The sequence below is a fragment of the Metopolophium dirhodum genome, chromosome 1, assembly GCF_019925205.1.
Source record: "Metopolophium dirhodum isolate CAU chromosome 1, ASM1992520v1, whole genome shotgun sequence".
In the NCBI taxonomy this organism is placed as follows: Eukaryota; Metazoa; Arthropoda; class Insecta; order Hemiptera; family Aphididae; genus Metopolophium; species Metopolophium dirhodum.
In genome coordinates, this window is record NC_083560.1 from 40,994,232 (window position 1) to 41,010,081 (window position 15,850).

Consider the following 15,850-nt stretch of genomic DNA (forward strand, 5'->3'; position numbering starts at 1 on the left):
TTTGTACATTGTTTATATTGATATATCTTTTATGGATATATATTATGAAAGGTAGGTACTATAGTATAGTTATAGTTACAGTAATATGCACTCATACATCATATAGGTCACGCATTGAACTTATTTTTAACAATCCCTACTCCAAAGTATTGAAATAATATATAAATTATAAATATATTATCACTTACCTATCGTATCAATTCATAAATTAAGGTTTCATATATTCGTTAATCGTTTTGAACTGATCATTTTATTTTAATATAGGTACATTGTACCTACCACAGATTGCAAACGTTATAATAACGTTATGATTATAACCACAGCTAAGAATTGTATGCAATAAAAAAAAAAATTGTAAAATGTGCATTTTATTTACCAAAATATGCAGAATTATGCATTTTAATTATTATAAGATGAATACAAAAATATGGTTACAAAAAAAATATTTTTTATTGAAATACATTGTAATTGAGATCATCATAATTTTTCGTCGAGATTAAAAATAAAAATAATTTAATTATTTATTCTTCGCATGCATATTTATTAATTATTATTTTAGTAATACAATTTATAATTCACATTCAACATCAACAGTGGAAATACGTGTGCTACATGATATGACCATACATTTTTTGTCTACAATTCTACAACAAATTTTCGTAATTTGGCACTTTCATTATTGACTTTTGGCATTTTTAAAACAGAAATCACACTGAAAAACAGTAAAACAGTCTAATAAATGGTGATGCATGGACTGCTAACGCCTGAACGGTTTGTTCAGACAATATCTATTAGGATTGTGTGTAATAGGTATTAGGTACACTATAATACCGGAAAAATTACATCTTATCTAGGATTTTATATTGACACCTATATATACTTTTATTAGGTAATTGTGTTTATATTTCTCCGTCAATCTATTCATCCTTTTGTCGAATACTGTACCATAGGATTTTATTTATTAAAACAAAATTTAAGTTGTATATACCTAAGCTCAATATATCCCAAAACATGCAAAATAAAAATAATACTTACCATTTTCATCAGAATAATATAAATCGTGGACATGACTTACTAAAACTCCATTTGGATTTTGGACGTAGCAAAAAAATACGCTGTTGCATACAAATCTCAGTGGCGTCATTTCAGTTTTTAATAGAGGGGGGCAAAGGTTTAGACCGGCCCAAATGAGTAAAAAAAAATTGCTCGCTTCGCTCGTAGTAACAGGCAGAGTCATAAGAATATTTATAATTTTAAGAGTTTCTTGAAAAGCATTTGGAAGTTGATTTAAAATTTTGGAAATAGAATAAAGGTCATGAATTCCATCATCTCGGTCTTTGTTTGCATGATTTATTAAATTTTTTGCAGATGGAAAATCACTTTGAAGATTTTCATAATTAATTTTAAAATGTCTATAATGGTCAATAAAGGTTAACTATTATTATTCACTATTATTGTTGTGCATACAATATTATGTTTTTTTCCTTCACAAAACACACACACACACACACACTAACACACAAACATGCACGTGCCCGCATGTGTCTAAATATAAATATACAATATAGGTATAAGGTATTCCAACTATCAATTATTAATTAAAAATGTATCTTTGTGACAATAATTTCTTAGTACACGATAAAATATTTTCTGAAAATATTATAAAAATAGGTACGTTTTTGAGGTAATAAGATATAATAATGATTAAACGGCAACAACCCGTCACAGGCCCATCGGCCTGCTTTTAAAATCAGACAGGGGCAAATGCCCACCTTGCCCCCCCCAAATGACGCCACTGACAAATCTTAGCCTTGAATATAACGGTTATATTATTTGACAAAAAAAAAAACGGTTGAAATTTGTAAACGTAATTATAGGTACCTATACAATAATCAAAAATAATTAAATACCACATGATAAAAGATAACGATTAACAAAATATATAATATATCAATAAACAAAACATAGCGTATAACGTAGTTTATAGAATATCACCAAACGAAAAATAACGCAAAACGAAATAATTTATGATATAACTTATAATATTGGTTTCGTAGAAACATTTATTCCATGCGATTTATTTTTGTCTAAGCAAAACACCTAAGAATTTATTATATATTCCGTATCTGGGCATTAGTTATTATTTTAGATACTGAGAGAAGCGATGAATGTATTGATTTTATAATGATGTGTGCTTTTTTTTTTTTTGTGTCATCACCTGTCATCACCTTTATTAGGACAGTAAAAAATAAAAATACTTGGATTTTCTTCAACAGTAACTTTTCTGATAGGAAAGTGAATCTAGTTATCCTTTGAGGGGTCAAAAGTAAACATTTCCCAGTAGTTTTCAAAAACGATGTGAAAAACAAAAGAAAAATTAAGGAAAAACGGGACTTTTACGCAAAATCTGTTTTTGAGAAAATCGATTTTGGTTTTTGGTGCAACTCTAAAACAAATGACCGTAGACATGACATTTTTACAGAATGTTTATTTTAGCATTTTCTATACACCATAACATTTTCCAAATATTTTGACTCATTTTGAGCTGTTTACGGATATTTTCAGTTTCCATTTTTTTAGTTTTTTTTTCTATAAATATCAATGAAATTTTATTTGTTGGTTAAAAAAGCTTGAATAGAATAATTTATAATTTTAATAGAAGGTTCCTAGGTTATTGTTTCAAAGGCTTTATCAAAAAAAAAAAAAATGTGTATAAGAAAGTCAAATTAAATTTTTATGAGCGTTTGAAATTCATATTTTTACAACATTTGATATTCACTCGATTTCTCATGTAACGATTTTCTTAATAATGATATAATATTGCGATAACAGTTGAAAAATATTAAAAATACATAGGCACAATTTTTTTTTTATAAATAACATTTAAAGTTTAAATTTTGACAAAATTTATTTTATTTTATTGTATTTTATTAATTAAAATTATTTTTCTTCTGTAAATGTCAATAAAAAATTATTTATCTGGTCAAAAAGCATAAAAATATTTTACGTAAGTATTTACTATAGCTAAAATATTAACATAGGCATCATGGTTATTTTTTATAAGCATTTAAAGTTCAAATTTCGTCAAAGCCACAGTTAATTTGTAGTTTAAAACTTATAAAATATTAAATGTGTATAAGCTAAGACTAGAATATTGAATATAAGGTCCTTTTTCCGAAAAATTACAAATAATTTTAGGAAAATTGGTATGCAAATACAATGTTTTTTCAAAAATGATTTCATTCTGGTAAGACGTATAATATGTTATTATTTTTTTTAAGTAATTATAATACGAGGAATGGGGGGGGGGGGCCTTCAGCCCGTTATCACCCCCTCCTGCGGACGCCACTGATAAAAGCAGTCTGTCTCTCATCCACATTCCGGCACACAACCCTTCGTACATTAATATGAGAATGATCGATCCATTCTTTTATTATCTATGGTTATATATAATTATATCATTGAATTCAAAATTAACATATCCATTAGGCCTCTTTCACAGCCGCGCGTACGGTACGCGACGTATCGTACGCGCGCGTTTTCATTTACATTGAATAAGTTCATACGCGCCAAACCGACGATGGCGCGTTTCCCTCGCCGGTTTGGCGCGTATGAACTTAATCAATGTAAAATGAAAACGCGCGCGTACGATACGTCGCGTACCGTACGCGCGGCTGTGAAAGAGGCCTTACAGTGACTTCTGTATATACCTGCAGCCTATACTATGTATATCAGCACACTTGTCGATTGATGATAAAATTGAAATTTTAAATTTTTATAATACATTACATTTTATGTTTAACGTGACGGATGCTTATAGTTATTATTTTGTATTCAATTTTTGAAATCTTAGATTTAAAAAGAAAATTTTTATTAATTTCTAACTCAATATAATTTGCAATTTTTCGTGATTTTTACGAATGTTGTCATATCTATATCTCTAAAAAGGCGGATAAGTGGATGTCACTCTGCTGTACAGTAGGTTACAAGTGGGTCACTGTAATGGATGGTGTTGAATTTGAATTCAATGATATAATATCATTGTATAAGACAAACGATTCTGAGCGAAAACGGTATGATATTACCAAGTATATTTGATGATATTATTGTGAATAAAATTATTTATATATAACCTATTTACGTGGAGCCTTGTTTTAAATTTTCAATCCTTAGCCATAAAAGTTAAACATTTTATACGTTTTTAACTACACAATAATTAATAAATTATAAATTTGATAAATGTTGTCAAAATTTGAACTTTAAATACTTATAAAAAAAAATTGTGCCTATGTATTTTTAATATTTTTCAACTGCTATTAGAACGATATATTAGGAGCCCTATATTAGATTTTCACGCTTTTTTACTCAACAGATAAAATTTTATTGATATTTATAGAAAAAAAAAACTAAAAAAATTTAAGACTGACAATGTCCGTAAACAGCTCAAAAAAAGTCAAAATATTTCCAAAATTTTATGGTGTATAGAAAATGCTAATATAAACATTCAGTGAAATTTTCAAGTATCTACAGTCATTCGTTTTTTAATTAAAATAAAATAAGAAAATTGTTACATGAGAAATCGAGTGAATATCAAATGTTGTAAAAATATAAATTTCAGACGCTCATAAAAATTTAATTTAAGTTTCTTGTAGATATTTTTTTTTTGATAAAGGTAGACAAACTTATGAGTAATCTTATATTACATTTTCAAATCTTAGATTTAAAAAGAAAAATTTTTATGAATTCTCAACTCAAAATAATTTGCTAATTTTCGTGAATTTTCAGTATTTTGTCAAAATTTGAACTTTAAATGCTTATAAATAAAAACTGTGACTAAGGATTTTTAATTTTTTTCATCTGCCTTTGAAACAATAACCTAGAATCCTTCTATTAAATTTTCAAGCTTTTTTACTCAACAGATAAAATTTTATTGATATTTATAGAAAAAAAAAACTAAAAAAATTTAAAACTGACAATGTCCGTAAACAGCTCAAAAAGAGTCAAAATATTTTCAAAATTGTATGATGTATAGAAAATGCTAATATAAACATTCAGTAAAAATTTCATGTCTCTACGGTCATTTGTTTTAGAGTTACACCAATAACCAAAATCGATTTTCTCGAAAACAGATTTTGCGTAAAAATTCCCGTTTTTCCTTAATTTTTCTTTTGTTTTTCACGTCGCTTGTGAAAACTACTGGGAAATTTTTACTTTTGACCCCCCAAAGTACCAACTAGATTCACTTTCCTATCAGAAAAGTTACTGTTGAAGAAAATCCAAGCACTCTTACTGTCCTAAAAGGTTATGAGTATGACAGACACAAAAATAAAAATAATAAAATATGTAGTAAACCGAGCATTGCGTAGGTGATTACAAAAAAAAAATAGGAGAGCAATGCAATAAGACGTGCATCGAAAGCCCGGCCTACTTATCACTTATCAGTAGTTTATTTCGCGGTATCACGGGCTTCAACCACAGATATTATGTTAATATATTATGTAATACAATATTTACAATATTATGATATAATTATTTTTTTTTGTGGCGTCTGTTTTTTTCTCGCACGAGTGTTTTATAATATTATCAGTGGGATTGCGTTATTTATATTGTTCGTCGATTGGCAGGTGTGAGTTTTTTGTTTCATTGTCGTCCGTGTTTTTCGTTGCCGCCAGCAAAACATCTGCCGGCGGCCTGTACCGCAGAAACATTGCGCGAACAATATTATATTATAAACAACATTTTTGTACATTGTCACTCGAGTGTTATTATTGTTATTATAATGTGGCGGGCATAGACCTATAAACAAGTTTATAGGAGGCGGGCGGGCCATAACCACAAAATGTTTTCTCCTCGTAGTCTGTAGGCAGTGTAAGGACGGTTGGTCATATTGGCTTGCTGATGCCGCCGACGGACGTCGGGCGTCGCATTGTTACGGCGACGACGTCAGACCCGCCACCCACCACTGCACACTCGCTAATCGTTCACTACTGACTACTGTGGTACTGTCTACTCTCAGTTTCTCGGTCCGTCGCTCTAGCAGTCTACCGTAACTCGTAAGTGGTGCGCATGTCGGTTAGTTATACAGTTTCTTTTAACTCGCTGTTACGTAGCCCGTACATAACAAAACCTTGTCGTAAGTATTTTTGTATCAGGTAGGTAACCCAAAACATAGGCGTGCGCAGACTTTTTTCGCAGGGGATGCCAATATTTTTAAAAGTACCTAACCCAATACAAAAAAAATCACTCCCCAATAACTCTGTATATTATAAATAAAAAGGTGATAGTCAAAGAGCATGATTTATAATGTATCGAATCCAAAAATCAGAATCATCACAAATATATATACAAAACATAGTTTTTAATTATTATTTTTAATTATATATTTAACAATATTTATAAAGAAATTAAATAGTATTAGAGTTCTAATCTTCTCTCAAAAGGATGCAGATTCTTAAACTCGTCAATTACATCTTCGGGATTTATCTGCGATGCTAATTCTTGTTCAATGAAAATCATCATCATATCATCTAATCTCTCCTGCTTCATACGGCTTCTTAATTTCGTTTTTACCAAACTGAGTTTAGAAAAAGCTCTTTCGCATGAGCAGCTGGTAACTGGAATTGTTACAAAAAGTTTCAATGCCTTATGAATGTTTAAAAAGTTTTGACTTGTTGATAAGTTTTCCAACCATTGATAAATTGTTTTAGTTGATGTGCCTGGTATAAAATCTGGCATGGAACGTAGAAGACTTTGCTCGCCTTCTAATTCATCATTATTGAGTGAAAATGTTTGAGATAGCAAATCAATATCAAACTGTTCAGCTTTCAGTTGTATTAAGCGGCCTATTGAACTAATAATATTTAAAGTTTCCTGGTTGAAACGATTTTCAAGACCGTTGCACATATCATCTAACACAGTAAAGAATACACAGTATTTCATTTCACTTTTTTTATCTATGTGTGTATGCTGTGTTTTGTTATTTTCTATTTTTGTAGAAACCTTTCTATTTTTGACACATGGTATATCAATTTCAAATTCACTACAAACTTTAAGAACATTATCATAAAGTGTAGAATATTTATCATCGTTGTTTCTTAACTCACCTAAAGATTTTTTTAAAGCATTAACAATAGATACTGCTCCCAATAAATCCAAGTTGGGAGCTTGTAACTGAGCACTGACAATTTGAATTTGAATTAAAATAGGTTTCAACATATAAAGTGCAAAAATAAAATTGAAACTCTTCATTTGATAAAGAATACCATTAGCTTTTGCTCTTACCTCTGAATATTTAGTGTTATTGGCAATTTCTTGAAGACACTGAATAACAGATGAATAGTTATTTTCAACAGCTGTGACAGCCTCAGCACGACATGCCCATCTGGTTGTTGAAAGCGTCTTAAGAGTTTTCAATTTAGAATTTGTTTCTTGAACAATTTTTTCAAAAACAGCGTGCCTCGTTGGACTTCCTTCAATGAAACTGTATATAAGTTGAACACAGCCAAAAAAATCAAATATAATCCGGTTCTTATTCCCTAAGCTATCAACCAAGGTTAAATTTAAGCAATGGCCATAACAGTGAACATACAATGCGCATGGATTAATTTCCTTGACTTTGGCCTGTACACTGTTAAATTTTCCAGACATAGCTGAGGCTCCATCAAAACATACAGCTATGACTGATTTCCAATTAATATTAAACTGAGCAATTTTGTTTGATAAACTATTAAATATAGTATTGGCATCTACTGCAGTCAAACGTTGGATGCCAATAAACTGTTCAACAGGTTTACATGCTTCGTCATCAAAGTAGCGTATAACCACAGACATCTGTTCGTGATGTCCCACATCGCTAGTCTCATCAGCCATTATCGTAACAAGACGGTTACTTACTTTTTTTTCAATACAACGTTTCATTACATTATTAATAGAAGCCAATAAATCATTTTGTATATGATTGCTTATATACTTGGCATTTTGTGGCCCTTTTTGTAAATGTGTTTGTAATGTTGAATCATATTTTTTCAATATGTCCACAATATCTAAAAATAAACCTTTACACACATGGGAATCATTTTCAAAGTGTCCACGAAATGGTTTGCCACTTTTAGCTAAACACAATGTTATGTCTATCAATCTATGCAGGATGCTTCGATTGTATAACCTCTGTTTTTCTCTTTCACTTATGGCCAGCTCTCTAGATTCATCCAAGGTGACGTCAATTGGTTTTGAACTCAAAAAATTGTGATACGCTGTCATGGTGAAATTATGGGTTTTTGAATTTTGGTGTTTTTTAAATTTTGTAGTAGCAGAACTCCAATTTTGAAAACCTTTTTTTGTAAAAGCTAAATCTATCTGCCCAACATTTAACCCAGAAGCTGTGTTAAACATTCGGCACACAAAACAAAATGCTCTATCAAGTTTCAAACTATATTCTAGCCAGCTAAAATCATCATACCAGGCGCTTTGGAAACTTCGAGCTCTATTACCGAATTGTGTCCTGGGATACATTTTTAATTTTGGCTGGAATGGCCCTTTATGTATTCTCTGTTTTCGCTCTAATCGATAAGTTGGTGCTGTATTATCTGTATTCGCTGGATCTTCAGGGTCACAATCATAATGGTCACATACTGAGTCTAATAATTATTTAAAGATACAGAATACTGTATTATTATATTAAAATAGAAAAAGATGAAAAGTAAAATACTTGTTAATTTATATGTACCTAATATAATACAATCATGCAACATCCTTGTCAAATATACTATGCTAAATAAAAGACAGCAACACAAATAGGTAGGTACTAGGTACTTATAAAAATGTTTACTTTATTTCATTTTGATAAATATGTACATGTTACTATGTTAGGTAATGATATTGAAATTTGAAATGCATCATGATAAATGCAAAAAAAGTTTAACATTATTAAAACTTTTAAACTTTGTTAAAAGTTCAAATAAAACTTACCTACTATAAGCAAAAATATGTCAGGTTAAAGTCATATTAAAACTCAAGCGTAAAAATTACTCACCTACAAAAAAAAATGTATGTCTTGCAATTTCACTGATTAAATAATAGATACCTTATAAACTATAATTTATTTATTATATTAACTCTTACAGAGCAACACAAAAAAAATAAACAACACAATTTTTTTAAGTTATATACAAAATATTTAATTACAACATTTAACATCAATGTTATTAAATAAATACATATTAGACAATAGACAGGTACTAAGTTACTACTAACTAATATGTTAATATACAGCCATACAGGCCACAGGGTATTTCACAATATAAGACATTTATGAAACAAAATCATTAGGAATTAGGATATACATATTACATAATATATTATAAGTTATAAATTAAATATTTAACTAGAGACAATGCATCTATAAATACAGTCTAGAACTGAACATAAACATTAGGTAATACATTATTAAAATAATTGTAAATAAATACCTAACAGCTCATGTACAGTAATTTTTTCGGATTCTACAACTGTTTGACTACACTGTTCTAATGTTACTGGATCATCTAGATCATTGTCACCTAAATTAATAAAATGAATATTATTAATTCATAAGTTAAATAAAACATTATTAAAATAATTGTAAATAAATACCTAACAGCTCATGTACAGTAATTTTTTCGGATTCTACCACTGTTTGACTACACTGTTCTAATGTTACTGGATCATCTGGATCATTGTCACCTAAATTAATAAAATGAATATTATTAATTCATAAGTTAAATAAAACAGCTTACATAATATGTATAGACTGTGGATATGTGGATTATATTATATTAAAGTACTAATATAATTAATATAAACTTACCGGAATTTCGTTTTGATGTGTTTGGCATAAAAAACTCATGCAAAGTTTTCAATTTTTTACTTTTAGCTGCCATGATTATTGTGTGTTAGAATAATGACAGAATAACGTTTTTTTTATAAAATTCTGTGGTGTAATGTCATGATGAGAATGTTGATAATGTTAATAGTGACAATGAGAATATGAGATATGATTAAATATATGCCCATGATAAAAGAACATTATTTTATCATGTATATGCCTATATCGCGGACCGTGGTAACCGTGGTCGTTTGTGAACACGATTTAAGATAATGTAAAAATAATAATTCACATAATCAAGCTATTATGCCAACATCATGGTTATGGTATCTACTATCAGCTATTATCTATAGAAAATATGAGCATCATTCGCAATCTAATTGATATTAGATATCATTTAAACTCTAAACATTTTTGTAAGTAAAAATAAAAATATTTTGGTCAAAAACCAAAATGTTTTAAATTTTGATCAAAATATTTACAACCATAAACTATGATAAAGATGACCTCCGCAGGGGATGCCATGGCATACCCGGCATCCCCCGTGCGCACGCCTATGACCCAAAACACGTTAGTTGAGTCGTCGTTTTGTTTTTTAACACGACGACGCTGCTCCCTCAAAACCATCTCGATACGAATAATACGATCAGTGAGTACTGCGTAGACGTGTCGCACGAGAACGCGGTAGGTTCGTTTCGAGCAGTCAGCAGAACGAGAACCGCTGAAATTTGACCGTGTGAATCATAAATAATAATAAACAAAATAATAATTTATAGACATCTGCAGTACAACGACATAATATTTCAGTTGCCCCTCAGACGCGGCGATACGACACAACAACAACCGCCGCCGCCGCCGCCGCCGCCGTCTCCCCTCCACGCAACTAGGAACGCCAACTGACGCCGTATAATATTGACGTGTACAACTGTGTACTGCGTAGCGTCGTACGGCATCGGTGCACTGCGGACCGGTCGGCCATTTTTTTCATTAGCGTCACTCCTTCCTCGCCGGTACTGCTCTGTTCAAGACGTGTGCGCACTGTGTTCGTCTCATCGCCTCCAAACCCGAAGGTCATCGTTTTCCTGTACTGAACTATACCATCGGCCAACGTAACATTAACCTGTAATAATGATTACGATTAATACGACGCGTTATAATATTAATATTATTCTACTGTTTACCGTTCTCATCGTCCGTCGACGCCTATGTCGATTTCGCGTATCTGGAAAATACTTGTCTGCGTGTTTTTTGTACATTTTTTCCGTTTTTCATGCTAGGTCCTTTCGACGGCGAGAACTTGTTGATTCGGTAACGTAGAGTGCAGTACTTCGGTCTCGCCATGAAAGCTGTGGACACTGACCACATCCAGGGCAAGGACAATGGCTGTTCGTCGTGCAGAGTATCCGGATCTGTTACCTTGTTACTGGTTGCTGCTTATTTTTACTTCGGCTGCAAGCACGTGAAACCCGTGTATTACTTCGGAACCCCGAGTATGTATGAAACAATACATAAAATCACGGAATTATATATTAATTAATTATCCTTCAAAAATTTGCGATTTTACGTTTATATGCTTGTGAACAACACTGCATTTTACTGCTGTGCACAGTGCATATAACAAATTTTGATTTTTTTTTAATGTACCTTTATAGTTAAGGATGCTGAAAATGATGGTGAAGGACTGGCAGTCGGACTTAGTTTTAAAGTTATAGCTAAATGAAACTTACAGTATTTTCATATACACACAGTGTGGTCTTGTTATGTAAAACCACACCTTAAACTACAAACTAGCGACTGGTTGGTGGTGGAGCTGGTCAGTGTTGTCGTATGATTCAATGGTGACAATAATATTGGGGGCCAGAATGCACTTTGTGCTATGCTAGCTTATGACGACAGCGACGGTGACAGCGATAGCCGCTGGCGGCCGTGAGTCGAGTGTGCGAACACTGCCGTGTGAGTGAGGGGGTCGAGGATAAGATATTACATAATATTGTTGTTGTCGTTAATAATAATAATCGCGCGTTCACTTTTAATAATCATAATAATAACCGCAACTTTTACATAATAATCACTTGGTTTGGGGAATTTTTGTTATACTATCAATAATATAAGAGGCCCAAATTCTGTAACGTTACAACATTAAAACTAAGTCTGACTGCCAAATTCTGACTATACCATCATTTTCAGCATGTTTGACTAAACACATACGTTAAAAAAGAAAAAAAAAATTTGTTAAAGGCGCTTTTAGTATCAGTAAAATGAAGTGTTGAGCGTGGCATATAATATAAATTCGCAAACTTTAGAAATGTAACTTCCTAAATAATTACATTTTTTTTTCGCACCATCAATCTTAACTCTATTTCAAAAATTCAAAAAAAAAAAATGACTAGACTACAATATAACAAAATTATTCCGGTTTTCTAGAAGGATACACTATTTGACGTCGGTCGTGAACGTGTTAATATAAATTATCTCGTAAATAATACTGACATTTTACGTTTTTTTTTAAAAAGAACCAATTTAATTTTGAAATACAAAAATATACTGATTTAAATTTTGTGATTTAAAATACCGGGGGACCAAATGAAGAGGTGGGTGCAACAACCAGACATCTCCATATTATGAAAATGTTCAGGAGAGACAAAATAGTGTTTTAAAAAATAACTAAAAATTTTAAAAAATTGTAAAAAATATAATTGAAATCTAATTTTGGGCTTATAATTGATGCCAACACCCAAATTGTCAAAAAAAAATTTCTGTACTCACCAAACCAAAAACAATTTGGAAATGTCTGGTTGTTGCACTAAAAATGTTATCATCGGTAATATAACATTATAGTATATGCATTGTTTTAAACATTGATACATCTATACAAATAAATAACAAAAAGGTACATGTTTTTTTGTTAAAATAAAAATGTTTCCTTCATTTTATTAGTATTTATAAAACAAGTTATAATAGTATTCATGAAAAAAAAATATATAAAATATAAATAACAGAAAACTGTAAGTAAGTACTTGCTTCTTTTTTAAAATAAAACTGTTACCTTCATTTTATTAATAGGTATTTAAAAACAATAAAATAAAACAATTTATAATAATAGTTAACAATATAAAAATTAAATAATAAAAAATAGTAGTAGGTATACATGTTTTTTGTTTATATACAAAACAAATTACTTATATTATTCATGAAAAAAAAAACTAATATAAAATATAAATAAAAAATAACAGTAATTTTGTTTTACTATTCATCAGAGTTGTCTTCATGTGGTAAATCGTTTGATTCAAGAGCATTATAAAACCAGAGATTGTCAGGTGGGACATACTTAGACGCCAAATCCCTTACATCTAATAATTTAGCTTCTTTTATTTTGAGAGGACTATTATAAAGAATACTTAAAGGTCCTGGTAGACTTAACTGTGCATTTGGTTTATGTAATTTGAAAAGTTCTTTGGCAGTGGAATGAACCTATATACTTGCAAACAAACCATCTTTAGTATACTCCATAAATCGGTATGATAAAATGGAAAAATGTTTAACTGTTTTTTTAAAAAAAGGTTTTGTATGATCTGTATAATTTAGTATTGTATCTTGTTTTACATCAATAACATTGAAGCTTTTACATGTATCTTTGACAAGTTTTTGGTAAGTGGCTGGTAAAAAAACATATTCTAATTTTCTTTTATTTTTTTCGATTAATGCAAAAGCTTTATCACAAGGTAAAAAACTATGTCCAGGTTGTGGATATCGATGTACTATAGTTTTTATACCAAATTTTTTTGTTAATGCTAATGTGTAAAAGTACTGTGTTAGACCAAAGTTTTTATTTTGTGTGCTACAGTTGTCAGAAAACAAATATACAGTCTCAACACTTTTATCCATTATATTGGAAAAAAAATGATTTATAAAGTTTATAACTTCATTTTGGCCCTTGCGACCTGTAGCTTCGTCATACATATAAAAATATGATTTTCCTGTTTTCCCTGAATGTATACAAAAATTGTACACCCACAGTTGCCTTTTATAATAAACATCTCCACTTGGTATTTGGGGCAGTGGCATATTTTGTTGATAATCAAATGATAAAACTTCACATTTGTTGTTTGGATCCTTGGATTCTATAGTTTTTTCTTTTAAGTCAGTATAAAATACTTCAGCTTTAGAAAGGTGCAATTGTTTTTCAGTCTGTAGTTTATTTTTTAATTCTTCATTTGTTTCCACTTTAATTAAATTTTGAAGCTTATCACACACCTGACAGGTGTCAGAACGTGGATAGCCAAAAGAAAGTTTAAAATTGGTTAAAAAGTATCTTCGATAGAAGTCATAGGAAAGATTTGGTTTTATATTTTCATATTCTAGTACTTGTTGCCAATTTTCATTTTCATATTTCAACATGTAAAGCTCATACATTTTATACATAAAAGGTAATAGGTATCGAACAGATTCATTTTTATTGCGGCTGTAATGGGATTCATGAGCAGGAAAACTTCTAATATGGGTGTCTACCTGAAAAATAGTTTTCTCACTTTTAGAATTTCCTCTATTCATATGTTTTCCGCGCTTATCTACTGGACTTGGTATATTATCCTGTATTGATTTTATGATCCGTTCCACTCTAGATTTATGTATACCAAACAGAGAACAGAATGCTTTCTTACACACTACTTTTTCACTTTGATCAACTCTGATTTTATAAATACAAGCACATGATTTAGGTTTACTAGAGTCCTTGGGTCGTTTTCTTATAATTTTATTCACTTTTATTAAGCCTCCAAGAAAAGTATCTTGTTTCTCCTTGTGTCCTATTTCATTAAATAAATTTAAAATTTTACTTTTTTCGCTGTCAAGTACTTTGGTAAAACATTTGTGGATACATTGACAGTCAGGTCCTGTTACTCTTGGCATAACATGTTTTCCACGTAAACTTACATGGTCTACACCAGTTGCATTCAAACTTTTACTCACATTTCGTCTCCATCTATGAATATTCTTACGTTTTTTTTTACCTTGAGTACTGTTTTCTTCATCGGAATCTTCTATGATACGAACGCCGTCATCTTCGACATTGACATTATTATTGTTATTTATTGTTTCTAGGTCACTATCATAAGCCAAAATATTACCTAGATTGCTATTAAAATCAGATAGGATAGATATATCAGACACTTCAATCGGCGAGAATGGATTGTAATCGGAATCATCAAAACTATTCGAAAACGTAGTCGGAACACTCGAAACACTCATTTTTATCACAAAATGTTACATCTAACTGGTTAGTAGGTACTAAAGTAGAAAGTAGGAACTAAACTACGTCTTTTATACATCTAACAACAACTAACTTGTAATAAGTTTAAAGTTAATAAAACTACAAATCTAATAAAACTAAAGGAACAATATTTATTATTTAGAAAATAGAAATTAATATATTATGATAACATTGATTTCATATCAGTGATAAGAACAGTCATTACAGTATGACCAATATTCGGCGCAACAACAAGACATCTCCGGAGAAGTCTTGTTGTTGTAACAAAAAATAAAAGAGACATCTCCGTTTGTATTATATCTCCGTATCTAATGTTCGTATATGTCTGATTGTTGCACCAATCGATCGAGATTTTTTTTTTCTATAGGAAAAGTGAAAAAAGTGATTTTCGAAAAAAAGTGGAGATGTCTGGTTGTTGCACCCACCTCTTCATTAATATCCTATGGATAAATAACTCCTGGGGGGCCAAATGTTCTATCTTAAATTTTTGACTGTGATAACATATTCATGAACTGGTTTCTTCTGCGGGGAAAAAACGTCTGTATACCCAATACATCATACTATTTTGCATGTCGTTTGAACACTAAAACATGGTGTGTGCCAATATTGGTAAAATATTAATGTTTCCATACGTCATACTACCTCCTATATTATTATTTGCAATGTCTGGGGCTTATATTTTTCTTTTTTTAGGTATGATATCTTTAGCTGTGGCTAGA

At 30.5% G+C, this 15,850-nt stretch overlaps 1 protein-coding gene and 1 long non-coding RNA gene across 2 annotated transcripts; one reads left to right on the forward strand and one right to left on the reverse strand.

Annotated features, from left to right (window-relative positions):
- The first annotated feature begins 5,666 nt into the window (after window positions 1-5,666).
- On the forward strand, window positions 5,667-15,809 carry LOC132936394 (uncharacterized). Its single transcript, XR_009663449.1, has 3 exons — window positions 5,667-6,133; window positions 10,670-10,984; window positions 11,140-15,809. It is a non-coding gene; the product is annotated as an uncharacterized LOC132936394 (long non-coding RNA).
- On the reverse strand, window positions 6,415-8,957 carry LOC132936390 (zinc finger MYM-type protein 1-like). Its single transcript, XM_061003111.1, has one exon. The coding sequence runs from the start codon at window positions 8,509-8,511 to the stop codon at window positions 6,415-6,417; it is 2,097 nt and encodes a 698-aa protein (XP_060859094.1). The 5' UTR covers window positions 8,512-8,957.
- Window positions 15,810-15,850: the final 41 nt, after the last annotated feature.